At 42.3% G+C, this 13,650-nt stretch overlaps 1 protein-coding gene across 1 annotated transcript in view; it reads right to left on the bottom strand.

Moving 5' to 3' along the window:
* dhcr24 (24-dehydrocholesterol reductase) overlaps positions 1 to 13,650 on the bottom strand; it is a 24,311-nt gene extending 10,661 nt beyond the window's left edge. Inside the window, exons 1-2 of the mRNA XM_030371703.1 lie at positions 13,166 to 13,650; positions 12,440 to 12,595 (exon numbers count right to left, since the gene is read on the bottom strand). Of these exons, the coding sequence (XP_030227563.1) occupies positions 12,440 to 12,595; positions 13,166 to 13,396 (387 nt within the window). The 5' untranslated portion in view covers positions 13,397 to 13,650. The remainder of the gene's footprint in view (positions 1 to 12,439; positions 12,596 to 13,165) is intronic.

The raw sequence follows: 13,650 nt of genomic DNA, 5'->3' as shown, positions 1-13,650 counted from the left end.
GACCACCCTTATCTATTGGTAATTGCAAAGTTTTCATCTTTAATCTAGATTTCTTTCCATGCCATAAACTTTAAGTGGAAGCATTTGCATTGGGTATAATAGTCTAGGAAGTACATTAATCTTAATCAAGCTAATTCTACCCATCCATGATAGAGGGAGATCAAAACACCAGTTAATTTTTAACTGTTGTCAGAATTGGTGTTAGATTCAGTTTATACAACTCCTCAATATTTGCTGATATGCTGATTCAATTACAATTACAATTCGGCCATTTAGCAGACGCTTTTATCAAAAGCGACTTAATAAACAGTCGCTATTGTTTGAAGATGAAGCTGCTACACACCGACGGCATAGTCAACCATGCAAGGAGACAGCCAGCTCGTCAGTAGCAGTTAGGGTTAAGTGTCTTGCTCAGAGACACATCAACACTCAGCAAGGAGGAGCTGGGGATCGAACTAGCAACCTTCGGTTACAAGGCAACTGCTCTGCCTCCTGAGCTAAGCCGACCCAGGTAAGTAAAGCAGTTGTCTTCGGTTACAAGACAACTGCTCTACCTCCTGAGCTAAGCCGACCCAGGTAAGTAAAACCTGAAGTTGACCATCTGAAGGGGAAATTGACAAGAGCCGCCCCCAAAATACACCCAGTGGCAAGTCCTCCGACTTGTTAGGGGTCCGAGCAGCGAGGCTGCTTGGTCCCCTATTGTTTCTGTAAAGTTCCTTTTTTTTTTTCTCAAATTCTGTAAAAGTCATACTGCAGCCTATGCCATGAGTCGAAAACTCTTGACATTTTCAGGTATGGTTACCAATAACCCCCACCACCCATAAACCTAAATTTGTGGTACTGCACCCAAAGGTGGAGCTATTGTAAAAAAAAATCAGGAAGTAGGCTTATTTCTCCTCACCAGATTGACCTGGACTCAAAATTATTTTAGAATATTAATCTCTAGAACCAGTTGCATTTATAAAACCCTGAACACTTTTCCCACAATTTCATATTAAAGCTAAACATGATAAAAAGATTCAGAGGCTACAAAAATAATCAAAAATTCACCAAAATCGCCACATAAAATATTTAGACCAAGCCTCACAAAAATCAAACAGAATTTGTTTTATTTAGTTCCATTTGAGAAATATTGGCCAATTAAGTTGGAGCAATTAGCCCATCTTTCTTATAGGACCATTTTGTTATTGTATAACTACCATACAGCTATTATTAGGTGGATACCATCAACAGTGTACATTTTCAGATCTGTACTCTTTTAAGAAAGCCCTTAATTCTCTTGTGAAATGTGTGCTTGGAGTTTTCTTGATGTGTGCTTATCAATCGACATTTTCACCGTGTGAAAGAGGCTTCATGCAGTTCAGGAATGTCAGTGACCCAACGGGATAATGCCGTGTACTGGTGATCCTTAGGTCGAGAGTTGGAATCCTGATTAGAGCATTTTGAACAAGCGGAACATTACATTCTGTCATTGCCACTCATTTAAGGAACACAACATGGAACAGCACCTGTAATACATCAGGCAATCAACATTCCGGCTCATTAGTTTCCTGTCATATTTATATTTCTTCCGTTAGTGTTCTAGACTACAAATGTTTAATTTTCCCAGAATTTCAAAGATTTTTCCAGGTATAAGCTTTGAAGAAACCCCTTAATTCACTTGAGAAATGTGTGCTTTGAGATTTCTGGATGTTGTGTGCTTATCAATAGACAATTTGACCATGTGAATGAGGCTGCAGTTCAGGGGCCGTATTCACAAAGCATTTTATCTTACCGCTAGGAGTGCTCCTAACTCGCGCTAAAACATTTTACGTAGGAGTTTTTTCTTAAAAGTTATTCACAAAGCCGCTGAGACCTACTCTTACTAAGGATAAATCACAAAGAGTGAACTAAGAGTGACGCGCCGTTGCTATGGATTACGTCAATTCTCGTGCACGAGTTTAGAAGCTGTCAGTTCGATGATTGGTTGTTCAGACGAGCCCACTGAATCACCGAAAAACAAGGAAATAGCCTAGGCTAGAAATGAATTCCTATTAAGTAGTTATAGTGCAGTTAGCAGAATACACGCATGATGGCAATTTTGTGCAGACCACGATAATGACGCTGTAGCCTGCACGTTCAAGAGAGAGAGAAAGCAAACAATAAAAATACGTAAAATCTAAAAGAAAATAAATGTTACGAACTACCCAAGTGTTGACTGATTTGTGCCAAGGTGTTTACCTAAAATGTGTTTTCAAAGTGATCCCTAAATGCCTGTCCACTCGGTTCCACACGGCCAAATTCCTTGTAATGTTGATCGCCATCATCATCATCATCATCATCGTCTGGCTGTGTAATGTTCCTCCGCTTGCAGAGGTTGTGTAGAATGGCACATACAGTGATTACTGTGCTTGCCCTCTCTGGGGTGAGGCGTATTTCGCCGTGGAGGTCATGAAACCGACGTTTCATCTGCCCAATTCCTCTCTCCGCAACATTTCGTGTATGTTTGTGTGCTCGCAAAGAGCCAATACGATGTGTTTTACGCATAGGACTAAGCGTAATCTGCGTAATCACTTACATGTTACACTTTAACTCTGCTCCCGGTTGTGGATTGAGGTAGGGTGTCTAGAGCCACGTCTTGCATGTCACTGTCACCCAGCAAGTGACACCCAACTGGCACATCTCAAAAAGCTGCCTCAGACCGCTCACCATTAAAATGCGCGAATCATGGGTAGCTGAAGATCCAGGCCACTTTGCAACAACATCCAGTAGGCTATGTTAAAATTTGCATCAAAAACAACCTGCGTGTTGATGGAATGCACTTTCTTCCTATTGACGAACACGTCCTCGTCTTTTGATGGCGCAATTATTTTTATTTTTTATAAGTTATATATATTTTTTTATAACTTATCATTTTTATAACATTTTATTTCGGGACTAATCGGATTATTCCTGTTAGTCGGGGATGTTATTGCATCGCGCATTAACTCCACAATAAGTTGAATACCCTAACATTTTGTCTCGCAGGCATTTTAAGATTCTTTGTGAATAGGTCTTACTGAGTTAGGAGTCCTCTTGAGGACTTTTAAGCTCTCCTAGACTTAGGTGCTACTTTTAGTCCTAAAATACTTTGTGAATTGCTCTTAGTGAAAAAAGTTAGGAGTCCTAAATTTAAGAGTGACATGCCCATTATTTTTAGGAGTTACTCCTAAATTCGCCAGTTAGGACCTACTTTTAGCCCTAAGATCCTTTGTGAATACGGCCCCAGGTTTATAAGTGGAACATCTTTCCTTAAATATGACAATTATATGTTATATTTATATATTTTCCATTAGTGTGTTCTTGACTTTTAATTTTGCTCGGAGCCCGTTAATCACCGCTTGCGGTTATATTTATAATTAAATTTGTACCCTGGAATCATTCCAAATTGACTGATAATAGAACAGGTGTAGATCCCTCTGGATTGGTAATAAACAGTGTAAGAGCCATTTTCCTGTTTTTCAGTTATGTTGTAATGTCTGTGTTGACCACTGAGTGGTGTTGCCGTATTGCGGGTACAGGTGTAAAGGGGACGTAATTTGGGGTACCTCTGTTGTTTGACCCCGGAAGGGCATACGGTTTTTGACCGCAAGAAATACCAAGTTGTTGTTATGTCACTGAGGATCTATGAATGTATTCCGTGTTCCCATGCAATTGGTGTCATGGTGAGGAAATAAAAGGGTTGTAAACCGGAGACGATCGCACGGATCAATCATTGCTTCACGTACCTGCATAGTACTGGAAACATCAACACAGTGCGTCAACCAGGGCCCCGTTTCCCGAAAGCATCTTTAGCCTAAGTGGATCGCAGAGTGGGTCGTAAGAGCATCGTACAGTTTTCACACCGTTTCCCGAAAGCATCTTTGGTAACGAACGTCTTAAAAACGCTCACGAGTAGCTAACGAGTGCTCCAGGGTACTCGTAGGACGCTAAGAGCCTCGTTAGCCTACTATAGCCTCAGTGGCGTAGCCAGCGGACATTCCTAGTATTGAATGCGTTTTATTATAACACATTGGTAATGGTGTATCACGTGCGTCTGAGCCTAATGTGGGCCATTATGTTCTTAGTTTGAGAGAGACAGTCCAGGAAATGTTTGAGCAGGCAGGGCACTTAAAATGTGTGAGAGAAAGTGGGGGGGATTTGTGCAGACTGACATAGGCTACTCATAAAACGTAGCATAAAATAATAATAATAAAAAATAAAACAATTATAAAAAAAAAGATTATATTTTTTTATAAAAAACAAGCAAAGGAGCAGGCAAAAGGCTGGGATATGGTGGGGGTTGGTCACATTGACGGGAATGTTTAGTGACATGTGGGAGGGTGGAGGGGGTTAAAAAAAAGTCTCAATCACTCTTCGACGTGCATGAAAACCAGCCGCGTTGTTATGAGGGAGGCCGTCCTCACACCGATCTTCCTCGTCGTCATCGTCCTCAATGTCCTCCGGTTCAACCAAGCTACCCCAGTAGCTTAGCTGCAATGTTGTGCAACATAGCTGTCACACATATCACAGCGCATGACTTGGCCGGCGAAAACTGGAACCCTCCGCTGGACTTGTGAAGGCATCTAAAGCGCAACTTCCACCTCCCGATCATGCGCTCAGGATTAGGACTGCTATATATGTCGGCCTAAGCTTAATCAATTGTGTTTTAATATCTTTAGCATTCATATTATTGCAATCTATTCTTTTCGTAGGCTACACTGCGGTTGGCCTTGATGGGGAGATATTTTAACCCTTTTTAACCCCATTTTCCTCCGACATTCCTGCGTCTCCCCCTGCGTCATAGCCCGTTTCAGCACCATGTCAGTGGACAGGTACAATCCTAAGATCGTCTTGAGTGCAGCGAATGCGCGTTCACGTTAAGAGGAGTATCGGCAAACGCTCCAAAGAAATTATCGATGGTTCGAAAGCGCCCTCTTTCGAACCATCTTACGAGCGAAGATCCATCGATATCGGGAAACGGGGCCCAGGTCACCCGGGAGTCAAACCACACGGAGCACACACATTGGATGTCAGGCATGAAAACGGGTCAGGGGTGAAAAAGGTGAGAAGGATATTATCCCTCTAGGGGGGTCCGGGGTATCCTCCCCCCGTAGAATTTTTTTAATATTCTGTTCGAGCCTGCATGAGAGTTCAATGTTGTCATTAGCTGTTACGTCTTTCTGACCAATTGCAGTTCAAGGCCGACCTGGGCTGTACCACTTCGGGAGGGGGCGCTCAGTTACTCCCCTCTAGACAAAATCGAATTGGTTGCGACGTTGACCCGGCGCCCCCCGAAACGTTAACGGGCCACAGGGAATTCTCCCAACTCTCCCGATTACCACTCTGCGTGTGCGTGCGTGCGTGACTGTGAGTGTGTGCAGACGTTATTCAACTGCCTGGTAAACATGTAGGCCTACGGTAATATTCATACTGGTTTAAATAATGCATTTGATAGGCTATTTCCCATCGTTGCTGAGCAAGAGTTTTGTTCGAAAGTTCAGTGATAGAAAACAAATAATAGCCCGGGCTATTGACGTTTTACGGTACCACTGTCATGCACCTACCCGATGTCAAGTAGGCCGGGTTGAATTCACTGCGGGTCTCTCTTATGCCGCTTTTCCACCTCACATGTAGCTCGACTCGACACGACTCGACACGACACGACACGACACGACTCGACTCGACAGCAGCACGGGTCCTTTTCCACCGCAAATAGTACCTCCTGGACGTGGGCGGGGTCGGCTGCGCGAAAGGGCCGTGACGTATTTTTGTACGCGACGCAAACAACACCTACGCAACCCACACATGGACAGAACCCACATAACAACAATGGAGGACATCGATGCGATGGTATTCGTGTTCGTATTATTAGCTGGCATGTTGAAGAAGTTGAAGAAGTGGAATATGTTGGCTGCGGCGCTGCTATGGCTGTTACCAGCATGGTTGCCATGTCGCTCTCGTGACTTCGTCACACTCTCTGGCCAATCAGTGGCCGGCCGTCTGCCGACGTCACCTTTTAGCATCGGTTCAGCTCGCTTGTAACCCAGAATGAGGCGGTACTAGAAAAAGCAGCCACTTCAGGTACCAGATACCATGTTTTCGCGGTGGAAACGCAAAAAATGCGAGCCGAGTCGAGTCGAGTCGTGTCGAGCTGGTACCATGCAGTGGAAAAGCGGCATTATATCCATCTTACCAAAGATATTTTGGTACTGTCCTTCTCAACACTCTCTGATCTCACTAAAAGGCTAGCAGCACAAAACAGCAATATCGACGAGATGCGCTATGCATAGAGAAGAAAGAATACCGACGTTGATTTTGCCACATTTTGCAACAAATTATTCTAAATCTGCCCATACATGGACACGGCAGAATTTTGCGGTTTTCACTCGCTACAATGTTGCATCTGTGGCTGCTGGTAATTCAATCACAAAGAAGTAAACTCTACGGGGCTACTTTCAGCATTATGATGGTTTTTTTTTACGGCACAGCGATCCGGGGCTATTCCCAAAAGATCCGGGGCTATAGCCTCGAATGCCCAGGTCTAACGAGACGCCTGCTCGCGCATTCAAAGTTCTCCGTCGGGATGTCGGATACGCATTGCAATTCTCCGCCCGATCGATCTTATATGTTGACAACAAAATATTTGTAAATAGTTTTGTAAATAAACTTCCAAAGCTTTAAAAATCCTATTTGGTATTTTATTGGTCCTTTGCAAAGTAAACAACGTACAAAGTAAATAAGGTCCAAAGTCAAACCGAGTAGCGTTTCCAGAAAGGACTTTGTTAGAGGACCAATCACAGCCCTTACCGTCTCTGTTGCGTCGACTGATAGTTAAAAAATATTGGATGCGCACGTAAACTACGGAGAGGTTCTCCGACAGGCTCTCCATGTCTATTGCTGCGTTTTAATATCCATCCGTCTCGGAGGTCCGAGGACGTTGCCAAGCGACACGCCACTTGTCTTCGGACTGCGAACTCGCCATCTCGGTTGAACTCAGTGGTGGGCGAGCAAAATTCCGAGACAGAATTCAAGATGGCTGCGCCCATTGTGACTTGAAGTATGAACTGTTTTCATTGTGCTTGGACCACTTTGGTGGTTAAAATTAGGGCTGCAACTAACGATTATTTTAATAATCGATTAATCGATGAATCGGATAGAAAAAAATAAAAATAAAATTGGAATTGCCGCATCTTTATTCAAAAACTGAACATTACTTCAAATTCACAGTACAGACTGAAATGTAAAAACACCAGGTTATTGCTCCAACGTCCCGGAACTATTAAAAGTAATATTAAATAATAAAAAGATTAAAAAAACATAACTCGGATAACACAAAAAAGAAACATACAATGTATGATATACTTTTATATGTATATAAGGGATGTCCATCGTTAACCGGTCAAACCTATTGATACCATTTTCGAGACTCCTTGAAATAGAACTTGTAATATTGCTTTAATTGCTGATAAGATGATGATAGTTCAAGATAGGACATTAAACAGGTCATAATTAATTCTATCTTTACTATCTATTTTATATTACTGGGAAAACAAGTCTTCACCAAAATCTCAATTTTTTTTTTTTTTTTTACTGCTGCATTTGAACGCATCAATCGTATTTCTGAGCCGACCTGAACACATCACATTTGACACTGTTTGTGTAACGGGCATAGAAAATGGCTTGTGGTATAAAACAGTTCCCCCCCACCCATTTTCTGGTTTTAGCTGTTAATTGCAATAGCGGTTAATATTGACCCTATTGTATTATTTTCATGCCACTAGATGGTACTGTGCACTGTTGACATAGTGGGTTGCCATGGAGACGAAGCTCGAGTTAATAAACTGTTGATCGCTTGAGCAAGATTGAAAACGGTTGTTCTCCGCTTCATATTACCCACAGGTATGTCTAATTATATTCCATTGAAATGTGGTTAATCTATCACACGGTCTTATGGGCGGTGCGTTTGTTCATGTTGTGTTTGGGAGCTGTTTTGTGTTTTAAAGTGTGATTTATAGTGTTTTGAATGTAGTTAATAGCGGTTGACGCTGGTGAGCTGGCAGAAGCCGTTGGTGTCGTCAGTTGGTGTGCTATTTATGATGGACAATTATTGATGCATTGGTTTCTTTATTGTATTATTATATTCTACAGTCATGTAGATATGTGATATTTATACTGCCATCTATTTGTATATATATGCTGCTATTTATTTATGATATAGACAATTATTGATGTATTGGTTTCTTTATTGTTTTATTATATTCTACAGTCATGTAGATATGTGATATTTATACTGCCATCTATTTGTATATATATGCTGCTATTTATTTATGATATAGACAATTATTGATGTATTGGTTTCTTTATTGTTTTATTATATTCTACAGTCATGTAGATATGTGATATTTATACTGCCATCTATTTGTATATATATACTGCCATTCATTTATGATATGGACAATTATTAATGTATTGTTTTTTTTATTGTTCTTATTATAATATTTATATATATTATATTCTAAAGTATTTGACTCAGAAAGGAGTTAATAAACTGTTGATCGCTTGAGCAAGATTGAAAACGGTTGTTCTCCGCTTCATATTACCCACAGCCCAAACCAGCCTGTGGGCCTTGTACCTGCCCAGATTCCCCTAGATCTGGTGCCGGTAATATTTGTGACCATTGGTTAGTTGTTTTTTATAAGCTATCTATCTCTATATCCTGCCGATTTTAACATGGATTTAAAAACTGCATTACTATTTTTAACTCACGGGACTTTTTACACCGTCCGGTTGTGTGATTACTACCGCTGCTTTGAATGACTGTTGATGCACGCGGTGCCGACTCTGAGCCCGTCTGCACAACGTCTGCAGCAGCAGCAGCTGACAGAATTTTCGGTTGGACCACTAGACGGATACTGAGTTGAAGGAGTTTTTTTTAACCTAAAGACAGTGAAGGTACAACACTTTTATGTAGGCCTACAGTCCAGTTTTAAGATATGACAAATACAAGCTGTGGTCGCTCACACTGAAGCTCGCTGTGGGCGTGCATGAACCGTGAACCAACCTGTCGGCGGCTGGCTGTAAACAGTGCTGCGCCTATGGGTAACTTATTAATCGCGCGACACAACGACATTTAGTAATCGATTTTTATCGATTTTATCGATTCGTTGTTGCAGCCCTAGTTAAAATGGTAATTTCAATCACTCGTATTACTGCAATACCTTACTGCGTCCGTATCTCTGCCTATGTACACAAATATATTGTATTCGTGTGCAGCACTTTGGTCAACTACTGTTGTTTTAAATGTGCTACATAAATAAACTTGACTTGACTATGGCCTATAGCCTACTTATTTTGGAGCGCCTGGTCCTCTGCCAATGCTACCGCGACAACAGCTTTCCGGGTGGCGTCCATGTTTTCCTCCAACGACCGAGCGAAATAATAAAACGCTTGAAGTGTGGGCGTGGCGTCAGATCCGAGATCCGAGTCGGTTCGCAGAGAATACTCGAACGCAGCATTATTACAGCACTTTACGGAGGACTATAAACTGGCCGGCCTCTGAACCTACCCCCCCCCCCCCCCCCCCCCCCCCCACCCCATAAATATTTTTTCATCGAATCTACACGATTCACGGAGGTCACCTATTTTGGTTTCAAAACGGTGAATTTCGCCGAAAGGTGAGTGATTTTCATGCCTGTCACAGTGAGTGAACGAACTGTCAGCGAGTCAGCGACTAGTGGGTCTGGGAGGAGTCGAGTTTGAGAACGAACAAGACGAACAAGACGAACGAGAGAGAGGAACCAGTTCGGTTTGTTCGTCTTAAAGATTCGTTCATTCGAACTGATTCGTTCGCAACTGAGCCACCTCTAGCCCGAACACTGTACCTTCCACATCCGATATCCATTTTTCCGTCTCGACGATGCGTTTGGATTGGATTTTCCAAACGCTTGTGGATATTTTTTCCAGAGTGCCTGATATCACCGAAAGCTTCTTTTCTATAATGTCACTGAATTGTTTTGTGACCTCGCGAATCAGAGCTGTGGTGTTTGATAGCGTTTCATCGCTTCTCTGTGGAGAGTGGGCCTGGCTAGCAGTCGAATCCACTTGGCTAGCAGCCGTCTTTCGTGATTGAAGTTTTGGTTGTTGAGACATTGTTTGAATCTCAAGTAGCCTTTCTTGTAGCCTTTAGTTTTTGCACTGATCCAGTTATAAATAAACTGAAATGGGCGTATGAAAAAAATAAAATAATTAAGGTTGTGTGGGAGCGGGAGCTCAGCGAAAACACGCCACATAGTCAGCCATCGTCACGTGACCCCCCACAATCATCATTTTAAAATTATGTTCCGTTCTTAGCATGTAGTTTAGAACAAATCAAGAATATATATTATAATAAAGGATTATGATAAAGGTAGATTTTGAATAGTGTTGATATTTACCTTTTTTATAGTTTAACATGTGTTTTTGTGTATTCTGTAGCGAGTTTGAACCCTGAATCCTGGTGCTGTGAAGCAGCCGTGCTGCCAACCGCACACATCTGTGAGGGCTAAAAACTGCACCATGTAGGTATACACTGCACCCGCTTTTAGCCTGCACCCTGGTCCTTACAGATGGTGGGGTCGGGTGACTCAGGGCTTTCTCACCAAAAAGAACCAAGAGCCAGTTCCGGGCTGCTGCTAGGGCCAGTTCCAAACAGGTTCCAGCCTTATCCCAGTTAAGAACCAGTTGGTTTCACACCGGCCAGAGCCAGCCATGGAGCCGGCGTGAGCAACGTCATGACGTCACTGCAGACTTCTCCGCTTTCCCAGCAACCCTCCCGCCCTGCCGGCCCGGAACTGTACAATAAGAGGAAGAACCCTCGCGCCAGTTTCAAACACAACAACAATTTCGTCTTCGATTCAATCCGTGTATGGTTCGTTCTTTGAATATTCCGATTTAAAACAAAATCAGAAAAAACAATTAACAGTTGTTATTCGGTTTTTCTGATTTGGTTTTGAAGCCGAAAAAGGGCAAAAGGAATATTTTTTAAATCAAAACGGGAAAACTGAATAATCCAGTTGCTTGTTTTGTTTGCGTGATATTTAGATAAAACCGCAATGAATGCCGGGAAAAGGGCACGCGGATTTAAAGAAAATACATATAAAGACGTTTCAAACGTTCCATCGAGTCTCTCGCATTCTACAATGGCCAGCTTTATTGTTTTCCGTGGGAGCCGGCGACTTAGTCTGCGAGTGGACGATCTGAAACTAAATCGGAAACTAGATTTCTTCTTCGAAGGTTGTGCTCCACACAGAACCTCCTCACCGTCATAACGGAGCACTTCGGAGCACCAGATTGCTTTAGAGCGGTACTGATCGCGTCGTGTGTCTTTCCAGTGTCAAATAGTTCACGAATAAAATCACCATAAGGTTCAAGTGCGGCCATAACTAAGGCTAAATATAATTAGACAGTCTATTGCTGGTTGGCTCTTTTTTCTTCCCTGCGTTCTGCCTTCTGGTGTAGCCTATATCTATAAATGTATCTATTTTTGTTTTTCTGTTTCGGGTTTAAAAAACCAACACACAAAACACACAAACACAAATAAAATGCAGATTATTTGTTTATTCCTTTTGCCCTTTTTCCGATTCAAAAACAAATCAGAAAAAAACAAAAAGACTTTTAAATCGGAATATTCAAAGAACGAACCATACAAGGATTCAGGTCCATTGTTTACTTCGGTGTTTTAAAAATGCCGGTCTTCGTGGTCTTCCTGTTTATGAAGGTACAGATAACCCTGCCCCCGGCGTAAAAGCGGTTCTAGTTCTAGCCCAGCTCAAAAGTGGGGCTGGAGTTGAACCGGTTTTTAGAGGCCGGAGCCGGTTCTCTGGCGGTGTGAAACCAAAACCCTGGCCCTAGCTCCGAACTAGCCCGGAACGGGTTCCGATTTTGCGGCGGTGTGAAAGGCCCAACAGTGGTGAGCAATGCTGCTCACCAGCATAAAGGATCCTGCGTTTAATACAATGGATACATCATTGTTATCATGAACTGCGATAGTGATAGTAGTTGCCTACCTCAAACCATAATGCTGATTCTGTCTTAGTGTGATGATTGGATGACTGGACGCTTGCATCCTCCCCCCCCCCCACCATCCATCACATCTACACCACCATAGATATTACACATTTTCCAGCAATTGGTTTTTACTTCAAATGTTTGCTTGAAATGTGCATTATGGCACTCATTGCAGTCCTAAGTCACAGTCCCTCAAAAGGTTTCTTCCTTGATAATTAAGGGATCATTTTCCTTGCACTTTAGAGAGCTTAGGGTTAGTGGGTGATGCAACATATGGCGTGTGAAGCCCTTTCAGCCATTAACTTTGATTTAGAGTGATACAAATTAAATGTCTTCACTTTGTAATGTTCACTGATCCCTTTTTCAGTTTGATCCCCCTCAGCCTTGCATCTACCTGTCTCTTGATGTCCACGTCCAGTATGTCCATCATGTTGATCATGATGTTCTTGTTGGTTTTCTTGTACTTGGCAACTCGGAGGGACACGGTCAGCCAGCCTGGTCTCCCCGTGCACATATGGGTCTTGGCCCCCTCTTTCCTCCAATCGCTTATCTGGAGAACGAGCACAACCAAACATGGCATTGCGTTACACAGAGCAGCAGTAAAACAATGTAACACACACAGCTAGATAAGATACCAGTGTTCCAGATAGTACGTTATCTATGGTACGTTCGGCCAACAGCCTCTGATTCTTATGGTTTAACCCTTTACCAAGAAAAACTATACCAGAAATAGTAAAGTTTGACAAAATAGTTTTTTCTGTAAAGGGTTAACAATTAACCTCCTGGTTATATAACTATAAATACAGATGAGACTGGACTCAGACTTCAACTTGTTTATGCATTTGGTTACAGATTTGTTGTTTACAAGGAAAGCCTGAAAGCAAAGGTTTTTAGGAAAAGTTTCTGTGTTGGAGAGAAAGACAGATAATGTAGAAAGGCATAGATACGAATGAAATACAATATAGGAACACACACACACACACACACACACACACACACACACACACACACACACACACACACACACACACACACACACACACACACACACACACACACACACACACACACACACACACACACACACACACAATTATTATTTCAGTCTAGTTGTGCTCACCTGCCGCTGAATGTCTTTGACCCGTTGGTCATGCAGTTTTGGCGCTGAGCACATCTTGAATATTATCCATGCACGCAAATAATAATACACGTCGAATACAACGGAGAGCGGTAGCAGGAATAAACACACAAAAATCCATCTTTGATGAACGATCACGTAATCGAGTCCCTTTACTTTAATCCATAGTAGAAATAACACTACCAGGACCCCTAAATACATGAACGAATCCATCGCTATACCGCCCACGGCCTTCTCACCAGCTATTTTCTTTCGTAATGATCAAACCAAACAAACACCCTAAAACAGCTTCTACTCTTATTCACGAAAAACAACGAGCCACTGCACTGGTGTATGCAGCAGATCTCGGCGAAACATTGAAACCATGGAGCTATTAAGATTGAAACGCTTGCTGCACGATCCAAAAACCTGACACTTCTCTACCTCACTTTACAACGATAAGCATGGCTAGGTGACCAGCTAGGCCC

Source organism: Gadus morhua, chromosome 12, assembly GCF_902167405.1.
Source record: "Gadus morhua chromosome 12, gadMor3.0, whole genome shotgun sequence".
Lineage (NCBI taxonomy): Eukaryota > Metazoa > Chordata > Actinopteri > Gadiformes > Gadidae > Gadus > Gadus morhua.
The sequence above is the reverse complement of the archived record's forward strand: the minus strand, read 5'-3'. Positions and strand labels throughout refer to the sequence as shown.